Below are 20,553 nucleotides of genomic sequence, written 5' to 3' on the forward strand. Positions count from 1 at the left end.
GACCCAGAGCCCGAGGAGCGGAGATCCTCCGGGCAGAGCCGGCAGGCGACACGCGTGGGGGCCGCCCAGTCCTCGTGCGGGGGAGGCCTGGAGGCGGGGATCCGGGGCTCCACGCGGGGCTCTTTAATGCACCCCCAGGCTGCGGCGCCCCCGCCCCATCAGGCGTTCCGGCCCCGCCCGCCGCGCGCCGGCGCCACGTCAGGAGCTGTCCGCCCCCCGGTGCTGAACCAAGATGGCTGGCGGCGGCCGGGCCCGGGCGTGAGCAGAGCGCGGGCTGCAGCCGCGAGATGCACGGAGCCGGCGGCCGCTGAGCCCGACCCCACCGAGCCGGCCTGGCCGCCCCCGGCCCGCCGGCGACTCCGGAGCCATGTCCCTGCTCTGCGTTGGAGGTAGGCGGGAGGCTGCGGGTCGGCACCCGTGCGGGCGCGGGCTGCTCCCGGGGTCCGCGTGGATGCGGCTGGGCTCCTCCGGGGGTGACCTGAGCACACGCGGCCGGATCGCCGAGGGGCGAGCGCTGGGCGCTGCGGCAGGCCGCCTCGGGGGGTGACCCGTGTAGACACGGCTCGGTTCTTCGGGGGTCCCCGATCGCCTCTGTTGGGGGTCGTGTGGACGCGGGTGGGGATCTCGGGTTCTGTCCCGAAGCGGTCCAGACTCGGGCGACGGTGTAGACCGGGTTGTTGGTGTAGGGGTCCGTGTGGAGCGGGCTGGCTGGGTAGTCTGACTCCTGCGGGGCACTCGGAAGGAGTCCCGTCCTGTGCCCTGGGCTGTGGACCCTCGGGGACGCGGACCCGGCTGGGCATTCGAAGGGGCGCGGGTCTCCAAGCCCCGGAAATGGAAGGTCTGGGTGGGCGGGCGTCTTGGCCCTCAGGACGGCGGAGAGTTCTAGGACCCCCTAGAAGAGGGGGAAGAGGACTAGGGGGAGGGGGCCAGGGAGACCCCCAGCGTCCGGGGGTGTGGGGCTGCTTCTCCCAGGAACTCTTTGGCCTCCCAGATGGGGACTGGGAGGACAGCGGGAGGGACTTTCCCCGCCCCCTCCAGACCCCCTGAAGACGTACCCAGCCTTCTCTGAAGGGAGCAGACCCTTTTGGAAGAGCAGTGACCCCCGCACGACCCCCCGCCCTCGACCCCGACCCCTGTGGGTCCATCCTCACCTCACCCACTTTGGGCTGCAGGGAGGGAAGGGGGAGCTATTTTGGGGCCAGAGCGCCATCTGCACTGAGGCCCACGCCCAGGCCCACGCTCTGCGTTGGGGTGGGGGGAGGGAGAGGAACGTGGGAGACGCACGACCCCCCAACACCCCTTTGAGCCTAGGGTTGGGAGAGGCCAGCTCACCAGGGCCCGGGCGTCCGAGGCACTCCCGCAGAGAACACAGGCTCTGGGAGACCTTGGGCGGGGAGCGGGCTGGCGGTGGGTGGGCTCGAGGCCCACAGGATTCTGAACCCTGGCTTTTAAGGACTGGGGTTCGCGGCTCCCCGCGCCCACTTCATGAAGACTGCGGTGGTGGAAGGAGGGTGTCGACCGAGGGTGAGAGGCCAGGCTTCGGGAGACCTTGGGCGGCGGGGAGTGTGAGAGTGTGTGCGCGCGCGTGTGTACGAGCGCGCGCGTGCGTGCCGAACTCCAGCGGCCGCCTGGACCCGGGTGGGCAGGCCCGAGCCGGGCCCCGCCCCCGCCCCGCCCCCCGCCGCTCCATTCACAAACCCAGCCCCGCCCGCCCGCTCCCCGCCGCGGCTTCCCGTGTGCAAATAGGGTCGGGCCGGCGGCGTGGACGCGGGTGTTCTTAAAGGGACAGGAGCCCCCTTTCTCTGAGCTTATTTCTGTCTGACGAGGCTGGGGGTGGTGGGAGAAGGGTCCCTAATGTCAAAGGTCAACACCTCGAGCCCCTGACCTCCAGGCCTGTGGAGCCAGTGTTGTCGGGAAATCCAAGGGACCCCCGTGCTATCCCCACGGTTACGCCTGAGGAAGGATGGAGGGGAGGTTGGGTGTCAGAGCCAGCTGGCTCTTCCTTTCTCGAGTTGCCTGGCACTCCAGGAAGCGGCGCCGGAGCCGGGGGCCGTGGGGTGCTCCTGCTGACCCCCGTCCTCTCCCTGGCCCCCGCCCCGCCCCCACACCCCTCGCAGGGCTCCTGGGGAAGGCCCGCCTAGTGCAGGGGGCGGGATCTCACGCTCAGCTCTGACGCAAACAGGAGGCTCGGCTGCGGGGGTGGTGTGTGGGGGGGTGTGCAGTAAGAGGGAGGAGGCTTCCAGAAAGGGAGGCCCGGGGCAGGATTGTGCTGGATTCTGTGGACTTTGTGGGAAGGAGTCCCGGGCAGAGTGGAGGGCTGATGGGCGGGGCGAGGCTGGGGCTGCGGTGGGGGGCAGGGAGACCTGGTGAGGAGGGGGAGCCTGGGCCCTGGAGCAGGAAGGGGGGGTAAGAGCTGGAGGGGGGTAAAGCCCCGTGGTGAGGGGTGGGCCAGGAGGATGGTGGGGAGAGTGGGGCTGTGAGGTGGGCCGGGCGGGAGGGAAACTAGGCTGGGAGGGGTGGCCCTGGGGCGTGAGCTCATCTCTGGAGTTGGAGCACCTGCCCCTCCTCACCCCCTACACACATTCCCACCAGGCTTGCTGCTGTGCACTAAGCCAAAGTCCCTGAAATACAGATGGGTGTGTCTGCGGGTGCACAGCTGAAGTATCCATACAAAGTTGATGTGTGTGCAGAATACACAAGATCTCCTCACCACCTCACACCCAGACATGCACCCGTTAAGGTACCAAGTCTCATGAAGTAACTTATATACGCATAAGCACATACAAAGACCATATGTATACACACAGGACAATGCTTGCTCCGACATTCGAAGCAGTCTTTTTGAATGGACGAAGGATGTTGCATACACTCACTTAGGTACGCAGGTACACATGAGTGTGTTTGTATGCAAATACACAAATACATGGGTCATGGAACTGCATGGCATGCACACATGTGCCAACATGTGTGTGCTACTAACTCATTGTCCACAAGATTGCACATGCCAGTACATCTTCATCTCTAGGCACATATGTGCAGACCCTCACCTGCACACAAACAGTCCCATGTCCCTCTATACATGCACACACATCCGCCTGCCCTGGTTATGCAAGTGAACTCCTCCCTGCAGACACCCAAGCAAACAGGCCGATGCAAGTGCTCAAGCGTGCCCCCCAAGCCAGCAAACGGGAACCCGTCTGCAGAGGCCCCAGAGGCTCTGGGCTCCTGCTTCCTTACCTGTGTGGAAACACATGGCCTCCTCTTAATCGGCCTGCCAGCTGTTGGCAGTGTCCTGAGGTTGCCAATGGTAAATGCACCTGGTTCCTTTATGAAGTTGCTCATATTTACATGATAAGCAGTCATTGAGCACCTGCTGTGTACCAGGCACTGTTCTTGGTTCTGGGGACCCAGTCCTACCCCTGGCCACTCTCCTAATTGTGTTAGGGTAAAAGAAATGGGGAAAGGCTGAGGAGCGGGGGAGGGGTCCAGGACACTCTTCCTCTAGAAGCCTGCCTTGAACCCCACCCCTGCCATTTGCCTGAGTGTCAGAAGATGAGGGGAAAGATAATCAGAGGGAAGACAGTGGTCCAGGCAAAGGAACAGCATGGTCCAAGGCGCGGCGGTCAGGATCAATTCCAGGCTTTCCTGTGCTCTCGGCATTTTGCATAGACCATCAGGTTTTAAAGGGTCCATAAATATTTGATGGGCGAATAAGGCAAACAAATCAGTGAATGTGTGCGAGGAAAAAATTTGCCTCACGACCAATAATAACATCCACAAGTCCCATCCATCCAGTATGCTGCAGGCACGGTTTCGAGGATTTTTGTGCCCACTGCCGTCTTGAATCCTCAGAGCAGCCCCATTTTGCAGATGAGCAAAACTGAGGCTCAGAGAGGTCTAGCACCTTGTCTACTGCCACAGAGCCAGAGGTGAAACTAACGACTCCCGAGCCTGTTGTGGGCAAGGGAAGGCTGTTGAGCCTCCTCTCAGCCTCAGAACCTGGGAGACAGCCAAGTTCCCTCCATGGGTGAGAGTCTGTCCTGATTGCCTTCTTCCCGTATCCACTCAGTAAACTGGCACGTCACCACCTCCTCATTCATAATGGCTATTTTCCTCCTCTCTCCCAGGAAGACTTTACAGATCACTCTCCTGGGCTGCCCCATCTGTGATGTCACCCAGCAGGGGGCATCTGTATCTGGGTCTTTCCTCTCACCCTGTGAGGCGCTAACGAGGGCATTCTGTCTTGGGCAGGTCTGGGTTTGAATCCTGCATTCATCACTCTCTGCAAATCCCACATGCTCTTCATTCCTCAGCATGCCCATCTGTAGAATGGGCACACCAATAGCGCCAGTGCCATCTGGGTTTGCCAGGATGCTCTAAGGAGAGGAGGCAGGGCCCTTTGGCATGATGCCTGGCCTATGGGAAGGCCCAATAAGTGTGAGCCAAAGAAATGGAAAATCAGTGATGGTATTTTTATTAATGGAGCCTAAGAACTTTCGGGAAGGAGGTCCATCAGTGTAGGGCACTCTGTGTAGGCCCGAGGAGAGCTCCAAGAGGGGTCTTCAGCTCTTGAGCAGGACAATGGAAGCCAAGTTCATCAGGGATACAAGAGCAGGGATGGAGGGTTCAGAACCACGGACAGCGTCCAATTGCACCGCAGGGTTGGTCTTAGCGCAAGTCAACCGTAGGAGGAAAGGAAGTCAAGCCTTTAGGGAATCGTTATTTATTGAGCAACTACAACTGTATACACTGGGCCTAATTATTAGTGGTCTGTGGTAAGCAGCACAGGATCACTGATCCTTGGGTTCTTGGCATGTTTGTTTTTCACACAGAAGGCTTCATCTGCCTCCAGCTTATTTCCTCCACTAGAGTCTTTGAGAGTCCTCGATTATTCTCTGCCCCCTGCAAAACCCGCAGGGTCAACGCCCTATATCATAGAGCTCATCTGTCTCCCGCTGAAGTGTCTGCCAGCAGCATCACATGGGAAACCGTCAAATATCCTGGAATCTATTTCTGGATTTTCTATGTTCCCCACACCCATGCCAAAGCCACCCTTTGATATGGTGGCCTTGCACTGTGTATATTCTGACACTCAGTGAGCACATCAGGGGAGTGGGCTTTCAGATCTCTCCTTGATGGCTGGGTTCCCCTCCCCCTTCCCTTCACACTGCCCCCCTCATCTGGCAGGTCACAAGTGCCCCAAGACTGGAGGCCCCTTCAGTTAGAATTCAGGATCCTAGAATCTTAGCCAAGGGCACGCTGAGAAATCAACCAAATAATAAAAATAGTCATGATATTAGTCCTAATAATAACGTGTTGATACTATTATTATTATTATTAATGATACTATAATAATGACAAGGCAGAAGGGGGAGAGGGAGGAAGAGGGGATCAAAACCACCCAGTTTGACCTCTCCCCATTTCCCAGATGCAGAAACTGAGGCCTCGAGCCCCGCAGTGCCCATGGGGATCCCGCAGCCTGAACCCCCGCTCCAGCCTCCCCAGGTTCTGTAACCACATTCATCAGTCCCGGCTGATGGGGCCCCAGAGACATCCGAGGCCGCGCAGGCCACTGGCTGCGCGTGACGCGGTGTCTCCACCCACCCGACACCCGCCAGGCGACAGCGCCCGCGCCCCCCCTCCCCCGCCAGGGCCGCTCCCGCCACCTCCCCGCCGTCGCGTCGCTCACGCCCTCCGCGCCCACGTTATAAATAGCCTTGTGCCCGCTTGTGACTCGGAGCCCGCTGGGGAGGGCTGGCGCTTCCGCCCCGCTGACCCTCATCCAGCAACTGGCGCGGCGTGAAGGTGGCGGGAGGGAGAGCATGCGCCGGCCGGGAAAGACACCAGCCGAATCCGTTCCTTCTCCAGCCCCTTGGTCCCCCTCTGAGCGCCCCCGCCACCTTCCTCCAAGCCCCTCCTCACTCAGACCACCCCTCCCTCCTGCCCCTTACCCCTGACCACCCCGAGACCACCCTCCCTAAGCCCCGCCCCGAGACCACCCTCCCTAAGCCCCGCCCCGAAACCACCTTCCCTAAGCCCCGCCCCGAGACCACCCTCCCTAAGCCCCGCCCCGAAACCACCTTCCCTAAGCCCCGCCCCCACACAACATCCCTAAGCCCCGCCCCGAGACCGCCCCCCCCCCAAGCCCCGCAGCCTTCTTAAGACCCTCCTTTACCCTCCGAGACCCCTGTCCCCAGCCTGGGCGGCTTTTGGTTTTCCCTTTTCTCTGAGACCCTTTTCCCCGCCGAGCTTCCTCCTTCCCCGCTGAGCCTCCTGAAGGATGAGCAAATATTGATGTCCTTGCCCGGACCTTCTGCAGGGGCTGAGGGCGCGAGCTGGCCTCAGCCAGCAGGACAGAGCCCTCCAGCAAGTCCCCACGGCCTGAGGCCCTCCTGAGCCCCGCACCCTCCGTCCGGACAGCCTGCGGGGAGTGGCCGGCTGGGGTTGCAGGGAGCTGAGAGCCAGAGGGAGGAAGAGGGGACCAGAGAGACCGGGAGGAGGAACAAGTGACAGGGTGGAAAGAATAGAGCAGGGAGACATGAGTGACTTGGTGGGAGACCGGCGAGAGCCTCTGGGAGGAAAGACACAGGGAGGGAGACAGACGCACGCCAGAAGGCTTCAGGGCTGCCCTGAGCCTGGCCCATGGTCTGCAAAGCGGGCATTGTCCAAGGAGCCCAGGGGCCCCCTGGATTCCCCCAGCGCCGGGCACAGCTTGCCCCTCCAGGTGCCCCCAACGCACCCCTCCCCCACCCCGCCCGGCACCTCCCCAGCCTGCCCCCAACAGTGACCTGAGGGTTCCCGCCTGCTGTTCAGTCCTCCTCCTCCCCTCCTGCTCCCCCTTCCCCTTCTCTCCTAGTCTCCCTCTGCCCTGTAGGTGCCTTTCCCAGCCTCAATCTGGGTGCCTCCCTCCCGCGCCCCGCGGCTGCCCATCTTTGCCAGAGCCTCCCAGGTGTGCCCCCCCCCCAGGAGGCCTGGGCCAGGCTGGGTATAGCCCCAGGCTGGGGCGACTGGTAGGAGAGCTCCCTGGGAGCTGGGTGACAAGGATTCCACAGGGCAGTGGGACAGGGACTGATTGAGCAGGCAAGACAGGGCCCTTAACTCCATGCAGCCATGTGCCTTGAGCAGAAAAGTGAGGACACAGGGACTGATACTGATTTCAGGTGTGGGGGAAAGAAACAGAGATGAGGACAGGAAATCCGTACAGGGGAGAGAGAAAGAGGGAGAGAACCAGATCTAGAAAAGCAGGGAGGGAGAGTAAGACAAAGATGGAGGCCCAGAAAGGGGGATTCACTAGCCCAGGGTCACACAGCACTGAATCTGAACCAGCTCTGTTTGACTCCCAGCAGAGCCAGTGCTCACCTGTCCCAACGCCCAGTCAAGGGCTCCATCCACACTCTACCTGCCAAGGCCAAACTCAAGTGTGCCGGGTGTGATGCCCCATCATTTGCGTTTAAAGTCTGGGCCTTTGGGGTGAGGAGGTTGGCGCTGGCTTAGGAAAGCGCCCTCTCATTGCTGACTCCTCTGCTGCAAGGGACCCGACCACAGTCACCATCCCGTGTCAGAGCCACCGGCTCCCACCCTGGATGGACTCCTGTGTTCCCTGGCTCCAGTCAAGCGTTTTGCAAGGCAGAAACTCAAGTGATGGGGACAGAGATACAAACCCAAGAGGCTGTGGCACCTGTCCCTACACGGTCCTGTTTCTAGGAATTCCTTGTTCCACGGCTTCCACGCAGAGTCTCGGAAAGCTGGGCGCAGCTGAGGCAGGAGGGTGCGAGTTCCAAGCGAGTTCTAAGCCACTCAGCGAGACCCTGTCTCTAAATAAAATATAAAAAGAGGCTGGGGAGGTGGCTCAGTGTGACTTGGTGCCCCTGGGTTCAATCCCCAAATAAATAAATAAATAAATAAATACAAACCCAGGAGGCAGAGGGACAGGGGAAACCCGAGGGCGCAGAACAGAGGGTGGGCGGTGAGAAGGGGGTGCACCACCATCTCTGGGGTCAGAGGACCCAGGTTCCCTGGGGCGGGGGGCAGGGGAAGAACTCCTTCTCCAGGCAGAGTCCCTCGATTGCTCCGGTTTGGTCCAGGTGCTGTGGACCCAGATGAAGACGTGAATTGGGAAAGGAGGGGGCGGTGAAAGGGAGAAGGGAAGAGGGACTGAGGTCCCTCCGGGAGCAGGTTCGGGAGGGGCCAAGACGCTGTCAAGGGAAGTTCCCGTCCTGTAAACCAGTGGCACCTGGACCTCGAGGGCCCCTGGGCTGCAGCCGTCCTCACACCCACCCCTTCCACACTGCTCAGAGGCAATCAATCCTGGAGGGCTTCCTGGAGGAGGCTTCTATTGTCACCTGCCCTGTTCCTTCTTAGGTCTCTTGCTCCATTGCAGATGAAGGCTCAACTCCAGGAGGGCTGAGGCTGTGGGAGGTGGGGGACTGTGGGGACTGCTCCCGTGGTCCAGTTTCCTCCCACCCTAGGTCTGCCTGTACTCATCTGTCTGATGACCTCTCTCTCTCTCTCTCTCTCCCCTGCCTCCTTCATCCTCCTTGTTGCTGTCCCTGGCTTTGCCTCTTTCATTCGTTTGGTTGGCTGTGGCTTTCTCCCGTGTCTCTTGGTGTCTGTGACTCTCTGTGTCTCTGTGTCTCTCCTCTGCGTCTGTGGCTCTGGCTTGGATGTCTGTTCGTCTGTGTCCCCTCCACATCCCCCCTCCTCTCCTCCCTCTCTGTCTCTCTCCACAGTCAAAAAAGCCAAGTTTGATGGTGCCCAAGGTAAGCGCCGCTCCCCTGCCCTGTCTGTCTGTCTGTCTCTGGAGAGGCTGGGAGGCTGTCTGGCTTTGCATCCAGACTCAGACTTGGTTTCTGCGCAGGGAGGAGGGGCGTGGGAGGGTGGAGCTGGGAGGGGGACCTTGGCCTGGGATGGCCCTGTTTCCACCGTGTCCCCACCTTCCACCCCCCTAGCCCAGGCCAGTGGGGCTCACTCCGGGCCTTGGCTTCCCAGGGGGTCTCGGGAAGCCGGGCAGGGATAGACCTGCTACAGATGAGGATACCGAGGTCCAGAAAAGCAAAAACCAAAGGGAGTTTTTTTTTTTCTTTCTTTCTATTTAGAATAAAATCTTTTTTGTAGTTGTAGATGGCCCCAGGCCTTTACTTTATTTATTTGTATGTGGTGCTGAGGACCCAACCCAGTGCCTCTCCCGTGCCAGGCAGGCCCTCTGCCACTGAGCCCCAGCCCCAGCCCCAAAGGGAGTTTCTCACGGTCAGTTTTGTCCCTTTTCTGGGACCCTGGTCTTCCCAGCCAAAACCGAAGGCATGGTCTCAAGAGGGAACCCATGTTCCCGGGGCCGGACCTGGGGACTTCAGGCCAGCAGGGGCTTCACCAGCCGGCCACGCCCCCAGCCCCGGAGCAGGTCATTTCTAGGCAGCTGGGTGAGGCCCCAGATTCCAGGTCTCCCCATCTCAGGTGTCCCCTCCCCAGCCCGGCTTGTCGCCTGGGGGCCTGGCGTGGGGAGGGCTGGCCGGGCAGGAGCCCCTTCGGGTCACCTCGGGGACCCAGAACTCGGGAGCGGGCAGTGCAGTCCCTGAACTGTGTCGCTGACTCTGCTGTCACCGCCACAGAGAAATTCAACACGTACGTGACCCTGAAGGTGCAGAATGTCAAGAGCACGACCATCGCGGTGCGCGGCAGCCAGCCCAGCTGGGAGCAGGACTTCATGTTGTGAGTCTGCGCGTCGAGCTCAGCCACGCCTCTGCCCGCGTCGCCGCCACCTGGGGCAGTGCCTGGCACCGCCAGGGAGCCGAGTGGCCTGTCCCTCCCTGCCCCGCCGGCCCTTTCCCAAAGCGCATCCAGAATCCAACCGCTTCCCTTTATCTCAGCAGCCACCGGCCAAGTCCCGGCCTCCGCCCCCGGCCTCCCGCTGCGGCCCGCCCCCCACAATCTGCTCTGCTCCAGGCAGCCAGGGGGATATTTTTAAAACTGTAAATCACATCCTGTCACTCCTCTGTTCCAAACGTGTCCGTAGCTTGTCGACCTCAGAATAAAGCCACACTCCTGCCCGCTGTCCCCGCCAGCACCTCTCCATCTTCTCCTCCTCACCGGCCCCAGCCACAGGTTCCCACAGCCCAGGTTGGTCCTGCCCCAGGGCCTTAGCACTTGCGTTCCTCCCCTCGCCCCAAGCAGCAGCCTGTCCTTTGGATCTCAGCTCGTGTCCCCTCCAGGGAAGCCCCCCCCCCATTCTGCTTCCAAAAACCACTGTCAGAGCCCCATAGCTTCCCCTCCAATGGATATTCTAGGCATTTCTATGAGTTGTTCATTTCTGGCCACTGCTGCTAGACCAGGAGCTCCAGGGTTGATTTCTGTCCCCACTGTGACCCCCATGTCACAGGAGTTGGCACACAGTAGGTACTCAACAACTATTTGATAAGGAAATGAATTAACGGCCCGGATCAGCCCAGGGTCTAGGGCCACCCAGTGCCCCGTTTGCAAAACCACCTTCGCCCAGTCTCCTCGGGTGACAGCCGCGGTCTGTGCCCTGCTCAGAGGCTTCTTGAACTAAATCAGCTACACCTACAGCCCTGGGAGGGGAGCTGCCCCTGCAATCCCCATTTTACAGATGATGAAATGGAGGCCCAGAGAAGTAGAGCCACTGCTCAGTGTCACACAGCACGTTAGTGTCACACAGCACGTTTGTGTCACAGCTGGGGTTTGGTCCCAGGCCACTCTCCACCCCCAGGCTATGCCCCAGCAGAGCCTGACGGTGAAGTGTCAGCCGCAGGCAGGAGTCAGGAGAGGCTGGGCACTGAGGACCCTGAAGCAGAGGGGTGGGTTGGTGGGGGATGGTGTGCCGGGGGAGGGGCAGGCAGTCCCTGAATTGGCCCATTTCTAGGGTGAACCCTCAGGGAAAGGGCAGGAAAGTGCACGTGTTCATGTGCTCAGGAGCGTCCCCACCTGGTTGAGCAGAGGTGACACTGCAAGGCTGGAGACACCCAGATGCTGTTATCGGGGTACAGTGGGGCCAGGGCGGGGTTTCAGCATCATCAGGGTCGAAGGCTCCAGCAGGGCTCAGAAGACAGGCGTGGGAGACATGTGACATGTGTCCCCGCTCCTTCCCTCCTGGCTGGCTTCTGTGGTACTCAAAGCCAGTCAGTTCCCACCTCTGGCCTCAGTTTCCCCTCTTGCCATCCAGCTAGGGGGGTTAAATTGCAGCATGCTGTGCATCCTCAGGCAAACGAACTAACCTCTCTGAGCTCCCATGCTCTCCCCCCTGCTCCCCTGATACCCCGTCTCCCCTTTCCACAGTGAGATTAACCGCCTGGATTTAGGACTGACTGTGGAGGTGTGGAACAAGGGTCTCATCTGGGACACAATGGTGGGCACTGTGTGGATCCCACTGAGGACCATCCGACAGTCCAATGAGGTGAGTGGTGGGTGGGCTGAAGGTGGGGAAGGAGGAGTGCCCAGAGGCTTGTGGCCCCCTGACAACATCTATGTATACCTTTGGGGTTGTTAAGACAGTTAGAGCCACTGGGGCCCAAGTTCCTTCAACTTGTTGCTCTCCCATATGACTTCTACCTCATGGTCCAAAGTGGCTGTTTGAGGCTCATCATTGCATTTTCATTCCAGCCAAGGAAAGGTAGTAAAGGGGAGTGCTCACCTGCTCAGTTAAGGCCCAACCTGGAGGCTGCTCCCAGCATTTTAAATACATCCCATTGGCCAAAACTGAACTGTGGTTCCACATGGCTTCAATGAATTCTGGGAAATGTAGTCTTAAGCCATGCCCCCATCACAGCTAAAAATAGATTTCTATGGAAGAAGGAGGGGGATGTGGGCAGCTAGTGTTCTGCGCCCGGGGAGGGCAGCAGGATGACACCAGCCAGAGGACAGTGTAGACAGAAGCCCAACACCTCCGCCCTCACACCACACCAGAGGGTGGGGACCACTCTGGTGACCTCCCTGTCCCCACAGCTCAGTTCTGGCCTCCCCTCGGGGCCTCCCGACCTGATTCTTACCCACTCTGTGCTGACCGCTGCAGGATCTTGCAGCCTGGAGCTCTGAGCTGTCCCCGCCCTGTCCCTTGGGAGGCCCTTGGCTGCTCACTGTGCAGATCCTGGCCTCTGAGTCTTTGCAGATGCTGTTCCTGGGCCCCAGCCCCCTCCCTTCCACTCCCCTCTGAGCTCACTCCTCCCCCTCCTGAAGCCCTGGCCAACGTCCCTGGATCCCTCAGGCCTGGCCCCGACCTCAGGGGCCCAGCGTTGCTTCCCAGGACTGTGAGCTCTTCAGGAGCCAGACTGATGCCTGGGGCCCTTGGGGACCCTGGCGTCACTCAGCATGAAGCTGGCACAGAGGTGGCTCCAGGGAGCATTTGGTTTTGAGTCGATGATTGAATGAACCAGGACAAGGGAGGAAATGAATGTGACAGTTCAAGGAAATGAGCCTCAAAAGAGGCCTCGAGTGGCCCCCCAAGTGTGAGGGGGGCCTGGTCATGCGGGCAGCAGTCAGAGGACTCCACAGGAGACTGTTCTCATTTAAGAGATGAAAACACTGAGGTTCAGAGTGGACCCCCTTGCTCACAGGGCCCATGTCCCTGAATCATCAGGGAACAGGCTCATTCTCTTTGGGCGTTTCCTCCTTGGGTGGTGGGAGGAGTGTGAAGCCAGAGTCCCCAAACCCCTCGTGACAAAGCTACACCAGCGCCTGCCTGCTCTCCGGGTCCTCGCCTCCGAGTTTCCCTGACCTGCCACAGGCTCTGGGCTGAGACCTTCCCTTTCTGAGGGTCAGTTTCCTCACTATAAAGTGGGGACGGGACCCTTGCCCTCCGGGTGGGGGTGATATGGGGTGAGGGGTGCCTGCTGGGGACACGATCCCCTTAGCTAACCCTAACCCTAACCCTAACCCCTAACCCTAACCCTAACCCCTAACCCTAACCCTAATCCTAATCCCCTTGGCCCCTGTCACCCTCCCACGACCCCAGGAGGGCCCTGGAGAGTGGCTGACGCTGGACTCCCAGGTGATCATGGCCGACAGCGAAATCTGCGGCACCAAGGACCCCACGTTCCACCGCATCCTGCTGGACACGCGCTTCGAGCTGCCCCTGGGTGAGTCCCGGCTTCCTCCTGCCCCCCAGTCCAGGGGAGTGGCCGGGTCCAGCTGGGCCCAGCCAGCCCTGCCCGCTGGGGACCGGGTCCCCTCCCCAGAAGGGCGTCTCCTGGGGGCACCGAGTTGGCAGAGGTGTCCCCACTGCATGCCTGAGACCGTCCTGTCCCCTGTGCGTCACCTATGAGTGGCAGATGCCCCCGACCCTCGGGGCTCAGGTCTGGGGGTCCCGGCTGGGCCTCGGTGGGGCCTCAGGCTGCCGGGAGGAGAGACGGCAGGGGCGGGGAGCCCTCAGCTGGGGCCACCTGCCCGCCGCCTCAGCCCGCTGTGCCCGCAGACATCCCCGAGGAGGAGGCGCGGTACTGGGCCAAGAAGCTGGAGCAGCTGAACACCCTGAGGGACCAGGACGAGGTGCGGCCTCCCCTCCCCCTCCCCCTCTCCTCCCCCTCCCCTCGCCACCTCTGTCCCAGTCCTGGCCTGTTCTTCCCTGCGACTGTTCAGAGGGCTCCGTCATGCAGCTGCAGTGGCAGGGTGGGCACGGTGGTGGGGGACGGGGACATGGGCGCCAGTTGTGAAGCACAGTGCAGCAAGGACAGAGCCTCTCCTTGGCACCTATCTGCTCCACTCCCTCCCCCCGCCCCCTCCCCTGCTCTGTCCCCTCTTTCTCAGGTAGCCGGAGGGGCTGGAGGCCGACGGGAGGGGACACAGGGCTGGGGACCTTCCTGGCCCTGAGCGCCTCCTGTCCCTCTCTGCAGTACTCCTTCCACGACGAGCAGGACAAGCCGCTGCCCGTGCCCAGCAGCCAGTGCTGTGAGTGCCTCCCCCTGCCCCGAGGACCCCCCCCCCAGAAGAGTCCTAGGGGGACAGTGTCCCTTGATGGGGGAAGAGAAATGATCGGGGGCTTGGGCCCAGTCCCATCCTGCAGTACGGTCACAGGCCCATCCCTGTCCCTCCTAGACCCCTGGGGTCCTCCCCGTAGGGACAGGGCATCCGACAGGGGCCTCACCCTGCGGGCTGTCGGGGCCCAGAACCTGAGCTCCCATCAGCCCTGGCCAAGGGCCCACAGCTCATCTGGCAAACTAGGCACAGGGCCACCAGACCCCAGGCCACCAAACCCCAGGCCACCAGACCCCAGGCCACTCGAGGTCAGACGGTGGGGTCCATGCAGCCAACACCCGGCCAGAGGACGTGCCTCCCGGGGCTGTGGCTCCTTCGTGAGCAGTTTTCTTAAGTGAACCTGGAGGCATGGGAAAGGGGACCCGCCCCAGGTCCCACGCTGGGCCAGCTAGGACTCACTCGGCCCAGGTCTGCAGGACCCCAGGCGACTGCCCACGGTGGCCCCGACGACCCCCGCCCACTGCCCTCCCTCGGGCGGGAGCTGTAAAGGTGCTGCTGTCCCTTGGTCCTCTGAACCTCCTCTCCACTGGCCAAGCCAATGTCCCCTGCCCCACGGAGCCCTCAGTCCTCTGGAGTGGGACAAAGGGACAGATGATGTGGCCCTAGGGCAGGTCCCCTGCTCCCCTGCAGCTCTTCAACCTCCCCTCCTTTCCACCTGCTCTCCCTCCTCCTTTCCTCCCCTCTTGGTCTCCCCCATATCCACGTGTCCCCCCTGTGCCCAGGAGGGTGGTGAAGGAGTCGGGGGTGGAGATCCTGGGGACCGCGAGGGGACCTCTCTCCCAGACTGACTTGGGTTGGGTCTGATTGGGGAAATGGAGCCTGGATCTACTCTGGATCTACCTCCTCTGGGCATGTTTCCTCACCCCTCTTTCCCAGAGGAGCCAGGATTCCAGAGGGACTTTCTCTGAGGTGACAGTATTGCGGATAAAAGGAGAATGTGGTTTTTATTCCCTTGGCCTGTTGCTCAGAGCCTGTGTGACTTTGAGCTGCTCACTGACCCTCTCTGAGCCCATTTCTTCACTTATTAAAAAAAAAAAAAAAAGCCAAATGATGGAAGCCACCCAACAGGGTGTCTGGGAACTTAGGGTTCCCGAGGTCACGTGATTTTCTGCCCATGAGCTGGGGGGAGGGAAGAGGTGGGGAACTCTGACCCCAGACTTCAGAGTCTGCAAGCCCTGGGTCCAGATGCCCTCACTGCTGCTTTCTGGCTGAGGCCAGGGAAGAGGGTCCAAAGGAAGCAGATGTCAGCCAGGAGGGGGACCCTGGGGGACCCGGGGAGGGGAGGACGCAGGGAGAGCCCCTCCCTCCGCCCCCCTTTATCATCTCTGCCCCTTCTCTTTGTAGGCAACTGGAATTATTTTGGCTGGGGTGAACAGAGTAAGTAACCCTGACCGAATGGAGGCTCACGGGGAGGCGGGCATCTTGGTGACCCCCCAGGTACCCCACCCAGCGCCCCCTAATGGGGAGCTGCTGCCACATGGGGCTCAGAGGGCTGGCAAGACCCTCTCCTGCGCCCTCCGCGCCCCGTCCATCTCGGGGTCACGCTCTGTCTGGTGGGGCGCAGGCATGGCCATTGGGTGCGGGGACTCGGCAGGGAGGACTGGACAGGTGGAGGCCCGCTGGGCACCAGGACCCTCTCCTCTTGTCCCCGTGTATAATCCATCTCCTCTCCTCCCTCTGTGTCCCCCGTCTTCCTCCTGGAAAGAGACCCCCTCACTCAGAGGCCTGCAGGAGGGAGGGAGGGAGGGAGGGAGGCCAGCGCCAGGGCTGAGCCCAGGGGCACCTGGACACCTCCCTGGGCCACGCCCACCAGCACCCCCACCTGCCGGGGAAGGAGGCCACACCCCCCAGGCAGACCCGCTCCCCCTAGGAAATGGCTTCCTGTCCTAACTTTCTAGAAAAATTTCTTCCTGTCCTCCACCCGCTGGAGGCCCCGTCCCCTTCCCCACATCCTCTTTGATCCAGGGGAGTCTCTCTAAAGCCAGGTCTCTCTAAAGATCCTCCTGCCTCAGCCTCCTGAGCTGCTGGGATTACAGGCACGATACACCGCACCCGGCCACAGTCACATTTTTGATGCTGTTGGTGACATCACATCTCCCTCCTAATGCAGCAAAAGTCCCCCTCACTGGTCAAAGATTTGGGACCTGGGATTTGCCCCCGACACCACACTTTCCCCTACTTTTCTGGTTTTCTACATCAACTAAATTTTGCTTTACTTTCAAAAGAAACATAACTGTATCATTCTTTTAAATTAGAAAAGTAACCTGTGCATTATTGAAATCAAGACTTCCCATGGGGCTGGGCTTGTGGCTCAGCAGTAGAGCGCTGGCCTAGCACGTGCGAGGCCCTGGGTTCGATCCTCAGCACCACCTAAAAATAAATAACAAAATAAAGGTATTGTGTCCAACTACTTAAAAAAAAAAAAAGACTTCCCAGAAGGTACAGAAGAGAGAAAAAAATGTTTGCATCCTAATTATTCTACTACCCGGGTGTGTGGCTTTAAAATTAGAATCCTCTTTCTTTAGAATTCAGAAAATAAACTGTTTTCTTTGTACTCGGAGACCAGCCAAGCCAGTGTGTGCCTCAATTCCAGCCATACTCAGGGGCTGGGGCGGGGAAGGCCGTCTTGCTGGCCTGAGCTCCAACCCTGGGGGTTGGTGCAGGTTCAGGCCCGGGGCCCTCCTCAGACACCGGGCAATCTCGAGGGCTGAAGGGCAGCTGCTCCTGCTGATCTCCCTCCGAGTATGTAGCTTCTCTAAGGAAACCAACTGCCTGATGGGGAAGGAGAATCCCATCTCAATTTCCAGAGCGTCTGGACTTTGACAAAGTTCATCCTTACATTTGAGCTGAAGGACACCCTCTAGATTATCCCTGTCCTCTTCAAATTATAGGACACTCAGACTCTAGGTCTAGTGGACCCTTGCTCCTCAGCCTATGCCTCTATTAACATGACCCACGTCCTTCCAGCATTACCAGGGAGCATTCTCTTCTTGGGAGTAGCCAATAAAGACTCCCCCAGGCTGGGGACTGCACTGACCCCCTGTGTGCCCTCTCTCTCCTCACTCTCCCCATTTACCTGCTCTCTCTTCCAGACGATGACCCCGACAGTGCTGTGGATGATCGGGACAGTGACTACCGCAGTGAGACCAGCAACAGCATCCCGCCGCCCTATTACACCACGTCGCAGCCCAACGCCTCTGTCCACCAGTATTCTGTCCGCCCGCCGCCTCTGGGGTCCCGGGAATCTTACAGCGACTCCATGCACAGTTATGAGGAATTCTCCGAGGCGCGGGTCCTCAGGTAGCTGCCATGGCGTGTGGGAGGGTCGCTGTCCCCGGGACTGGGGCGCAGTAAGCAGATCTCGGAGAAGGGGGTCCACGCTCTCTTGTGGGTGGTGGAATCCTGCTTTACCAAAGGGCAAGAAAGTCCACGAGGTTCATGAAAGGCGGCTTGTGTGGGCTGAAGCGAGAAGGACCTTCAGGCCCCAGAGGTTTTCTGGACCTATGGGACCTCTGTGGCATACCCTTTAGAAGCCACTGGTCCCTGCATACTGTGTGACTGGGCAGAGGAGAGGGGATGACTGAAGGGGAAAGGTCTCACCGGTGTGTGGGGGTGGGGCACAGTGATGGCCACGCCCTTCCCCGTGGCCCGTCCATTCTCCATATGCCCTACCCTTCCCCGTGGCCCCGCCCTTCTTCCACTTGGCCCCGCCCTTCCCTGTGGCCCGTCTTTCCTTCACATGGCCCCAGCCTTCCCCGTGGCCCCGCCCTTCCCCGTGGCCCCGCCCTTCCCCATGGCCCTGCCCTTCTTCCACTTGGCTCCGCCCTTCCCTGTGGCCCCGTCTTTCCTCCACATGGCCCCGCCCTTCCCTGTGGCCCCGCCCTTCCCTGTGGCCCCACCCTTTCTCCACATGGCCCCGCCCTTACCTGTGGCCCCGCCTTTCCTCCACATGGCCCCGCCCTGTGTTCTCCCATCAAGGAATTGAAAGTTAGCCCTAGATTTTGAGCCCAGGAACAAGAAACTCATTTCAGGTGTAAAATCTAAGGGAATGCCAGCCAGGTGTGGTGATGCACACCTATAATCTCAGGGACTCTGAGGTTAAGGCATGAGGAGATCAGGTTCAAGGCCAGTTTCAGCAGCTTAGCAAGACCCTGCCTCAAAATAAAAAATGAAAAGGGCTGGGAATGTGGTTCAGTGGTTAAGCACCCCTGGGTTCAATCCCCAGTGTCTCTCCTGTGCTCTCTGTCCCTCACACACATGAAAAGAAATTAAGGGATGCCCAAAAACTCATTCAAATAAGTAATATTTTAGTGTTTTATTGCATACAAATATAATACACACATCTATATTTATATAATATAAATTATACCTATAATATATTCCATATAATATGTATATTTATGCATGGTGCCGGGGATCAGAACCAGGGCTTTGAGCTTGCTAGGTGAGTGCTCCTTCACCGAGCTCCATCCCCAACCTTTAGAGTTATATTTTGATAGATCCATGAATTAAAAAAGAAGCGACCCAGCTGGGTGCTGGGACACACACCTGTAATCCCAGCAACTCTGGAGGCTGAGGCAGAAGGATCATGAGTTCAAAGCCAGCCTCAGCAACATAGCAAGGCCCTGAGCAACAAGCGAAATCTCTCTATAAAATATATAAAAGGGCAGGGGATGTGGCTCAGTGGTTAAGTGCCCCCGAGTTCAATCAAAATATAATTTGAAAGAAAACCTTCCTACTCAATCTTTAGCATCAAGGATTTCTTTGCAGGTATTGAACAATTTTTTTTGAAGTTCCTATATTTTGTATAGGACACTAGACACAAAACCTGTCTAGTTTATAGATAAAACATTCTAGAAGAAACTTTTTAAAAGCTGGGACACATACTCTATTCTGTTGATATTTAAGATCCAAGGAAATGGAAGGATACACTCCATGTGACGCTTTTAGGTCTGAAGTGGGGGTTGAATCACACCCAGCTGGGTTTTCTCTGGCCATCCTTCCACAAATCTTGGAGCCATCTGTGATATTTAACTAAAAACAAAAACCCAGATCTCTCTTTATTTGTACTTGCAACTTTCTCAAACTCTCTTCAGAAGCGCTTCGTCTCTCTAGCAGTTCCCGCGACCATTTCTGCAGTCAGCATGGTCTTTAACGCTTTGTTCTTGGCGGGCATGGGCTCCACTTATGCAATTATTGGAAGAAAGTTTCAATGCATTGGAAGCAGCCCAGAGGAAAGTGAGGCACTGCACATAAATAAAATATTAACTCTTCACGAAGAAGGAAGTCTTATCTTAGAGGAAACAAAGCAAGGTAGTAATCAGCCTGGTGTCATCCGCAGAGTTCTGGGAAGAGTATTTGCCTGGAAATATTTTCCTTAGAGGGAAAATGGATTCTCCGAGACTCTTCTTCCTTGGAGTGGAGGGTGCACAATGCCCCTCACGATCTCTGTGAATGTCCCTGAAGCTGGGAAGCACAGGTGGATTGTGCCCATCTTACAGGTGGGGAAACTGAGGCCCACGGGGCAGGGGTGTTGCTCACGTCTCTAGGCTGCTGTGCATGGAGCTGGTGTCCGTCCAGCTCTGGCTGGTGCAGCTTGACCTTCACCTCTTATCTTGTGTACGTGACCATTTCACATTCTTCTCTGGCCTGATGTCTATCCATCTGTCCCTGATGGAGTCCGGTCTATTGTGCAAATTTCTGAAAACGCACAGGGGGTGGTGCAGAGCAGGAAGGAGGAGACCCCCAACCCAAGCTTGGCCGCGCATGGGTGAAGGAGACTTTCCAGAATGGGGGATGGACGCATGGGGCAGGAACCACCTTCGTCCCCTGAGCAACTCTCGTCACCCTCTGTGGCCATCCTAGCTGATGCTGGGCTCCGAGAGGCTGGCCACTGGAAGTGTCATCCCACAGGCCAGGGCTCAGCTGGAGGGAGGGACAGGGCACGGCATTATGGTGGTGTGGGAAGACAGGGAATGCTTCCTGGAGGAGGGTGCGTGGATCCACCCTTCAAGGATGAATACGTCATCCCAGGAGGGAAAAGGGATTCCAGGCAGCAGAAACAGTGGCTCGGGGCTGGAAGGGTGAGGGGGTGGAATCATGCAATTGAAAGTTAGCCCTAGATCTTGAGCCCAGGAACAAGAAACTCATTTCAGGTGTAAAATTTCAGGGAATGCCAGCCAGGCGTGGTGGTGCACACCTATAAAGGATGAGTAAGAATTTACCAGGTAAAGCCAGCAAAGAAGGGTGTTGGCCTCTAAGAAGGCTGGTTCAAGGGCAGCGGAGCCTGGGGAGGCACCTGAGTGGTATCAGCCTCCGAATGTCAGAGCCTGGGCTGGGAGAAGACTTGGGGATCACCGAGTACCACCCTTCAGTTTGAGAAGTGGAAAGGAAGCCTGTTAAACCAGTTTATATGGCGGCCAAGTTTGCAGGTGGACAATACCTGGAATGTGCCGGGGTGGACTTTGAAGAATACACCAGCAGAGGGCGCCCTAGTCCTTCAGTGCCCGCTAATCGCTGCTGCTCCCTCAGCCTCTCTCTGGTGGCTAGTAGGTCAGTGCTAAAAAGCAACTAACT

At 58.9% G+C, this 20,553-nt stretch overlaps 1 protein-coding gene across 4 annotated transcripts in view; it reads left to right on the forward strand.

Annotated features, from left to right (window-relative positions):
- Positions 1-367: 367 nt before the first annotated feature.
- Unc13a (unc-13 homolog A) overlaps positions 368-20,553 on the forward strand; it is a 56,707-nt gene continuing 36,521 nt past the window's right edge. For all 4 annotated transcript variants that reach the window (XM_026390000.2, XM_077795711.1, XM_077795713.1 and 1 more), the window contains exons 1-9: positions 368-389; positions 8,730-8,759; positions 9,606-9,705; positions 11,287-11,404; positions 12,959-13,082; positions 13,418-13,491; positions 13,836-13,890; positions 15,322-15,354; positions 17,070-17,277. In XM_026390000.2, coding sequence (XP_026245785.2) covers positions 368-389; positions 8,730-8,759; positions 9,606-9,705; positions 11,287-11,404; positions 12,959-13,082; positions 13,418-13,491; positions 13,836-13,890; positions 15,322-15,354; positions 17,070-17,277 — 764 coding nt within the window. The remainder of the gene's footprint in view (positions 390-8,729; positions 8,760-9,605; positions 9,706-11,286; positions 11,405-12,958; positions 13,083-13,417; positions 13,492-13,835; positions 13,891-15,321; positions 15,355-17,069; positions 17,278-20,553) is intronic.

Source organism: Urocitellus parryii, chromosome 3, assembly GCF_045843805.1.
Source record: "Urocitellus parryii isolate mUroPar1 chromosome 3, mUroPar1.hap1, whole genome shotgun sequence".
NCBI classification, from domain to species: Eukaryota; Metazoa; Chordata; class Mammalia; order Rodentia; family Sciuridae; genus Urocitellus; species Urocitellus parryii.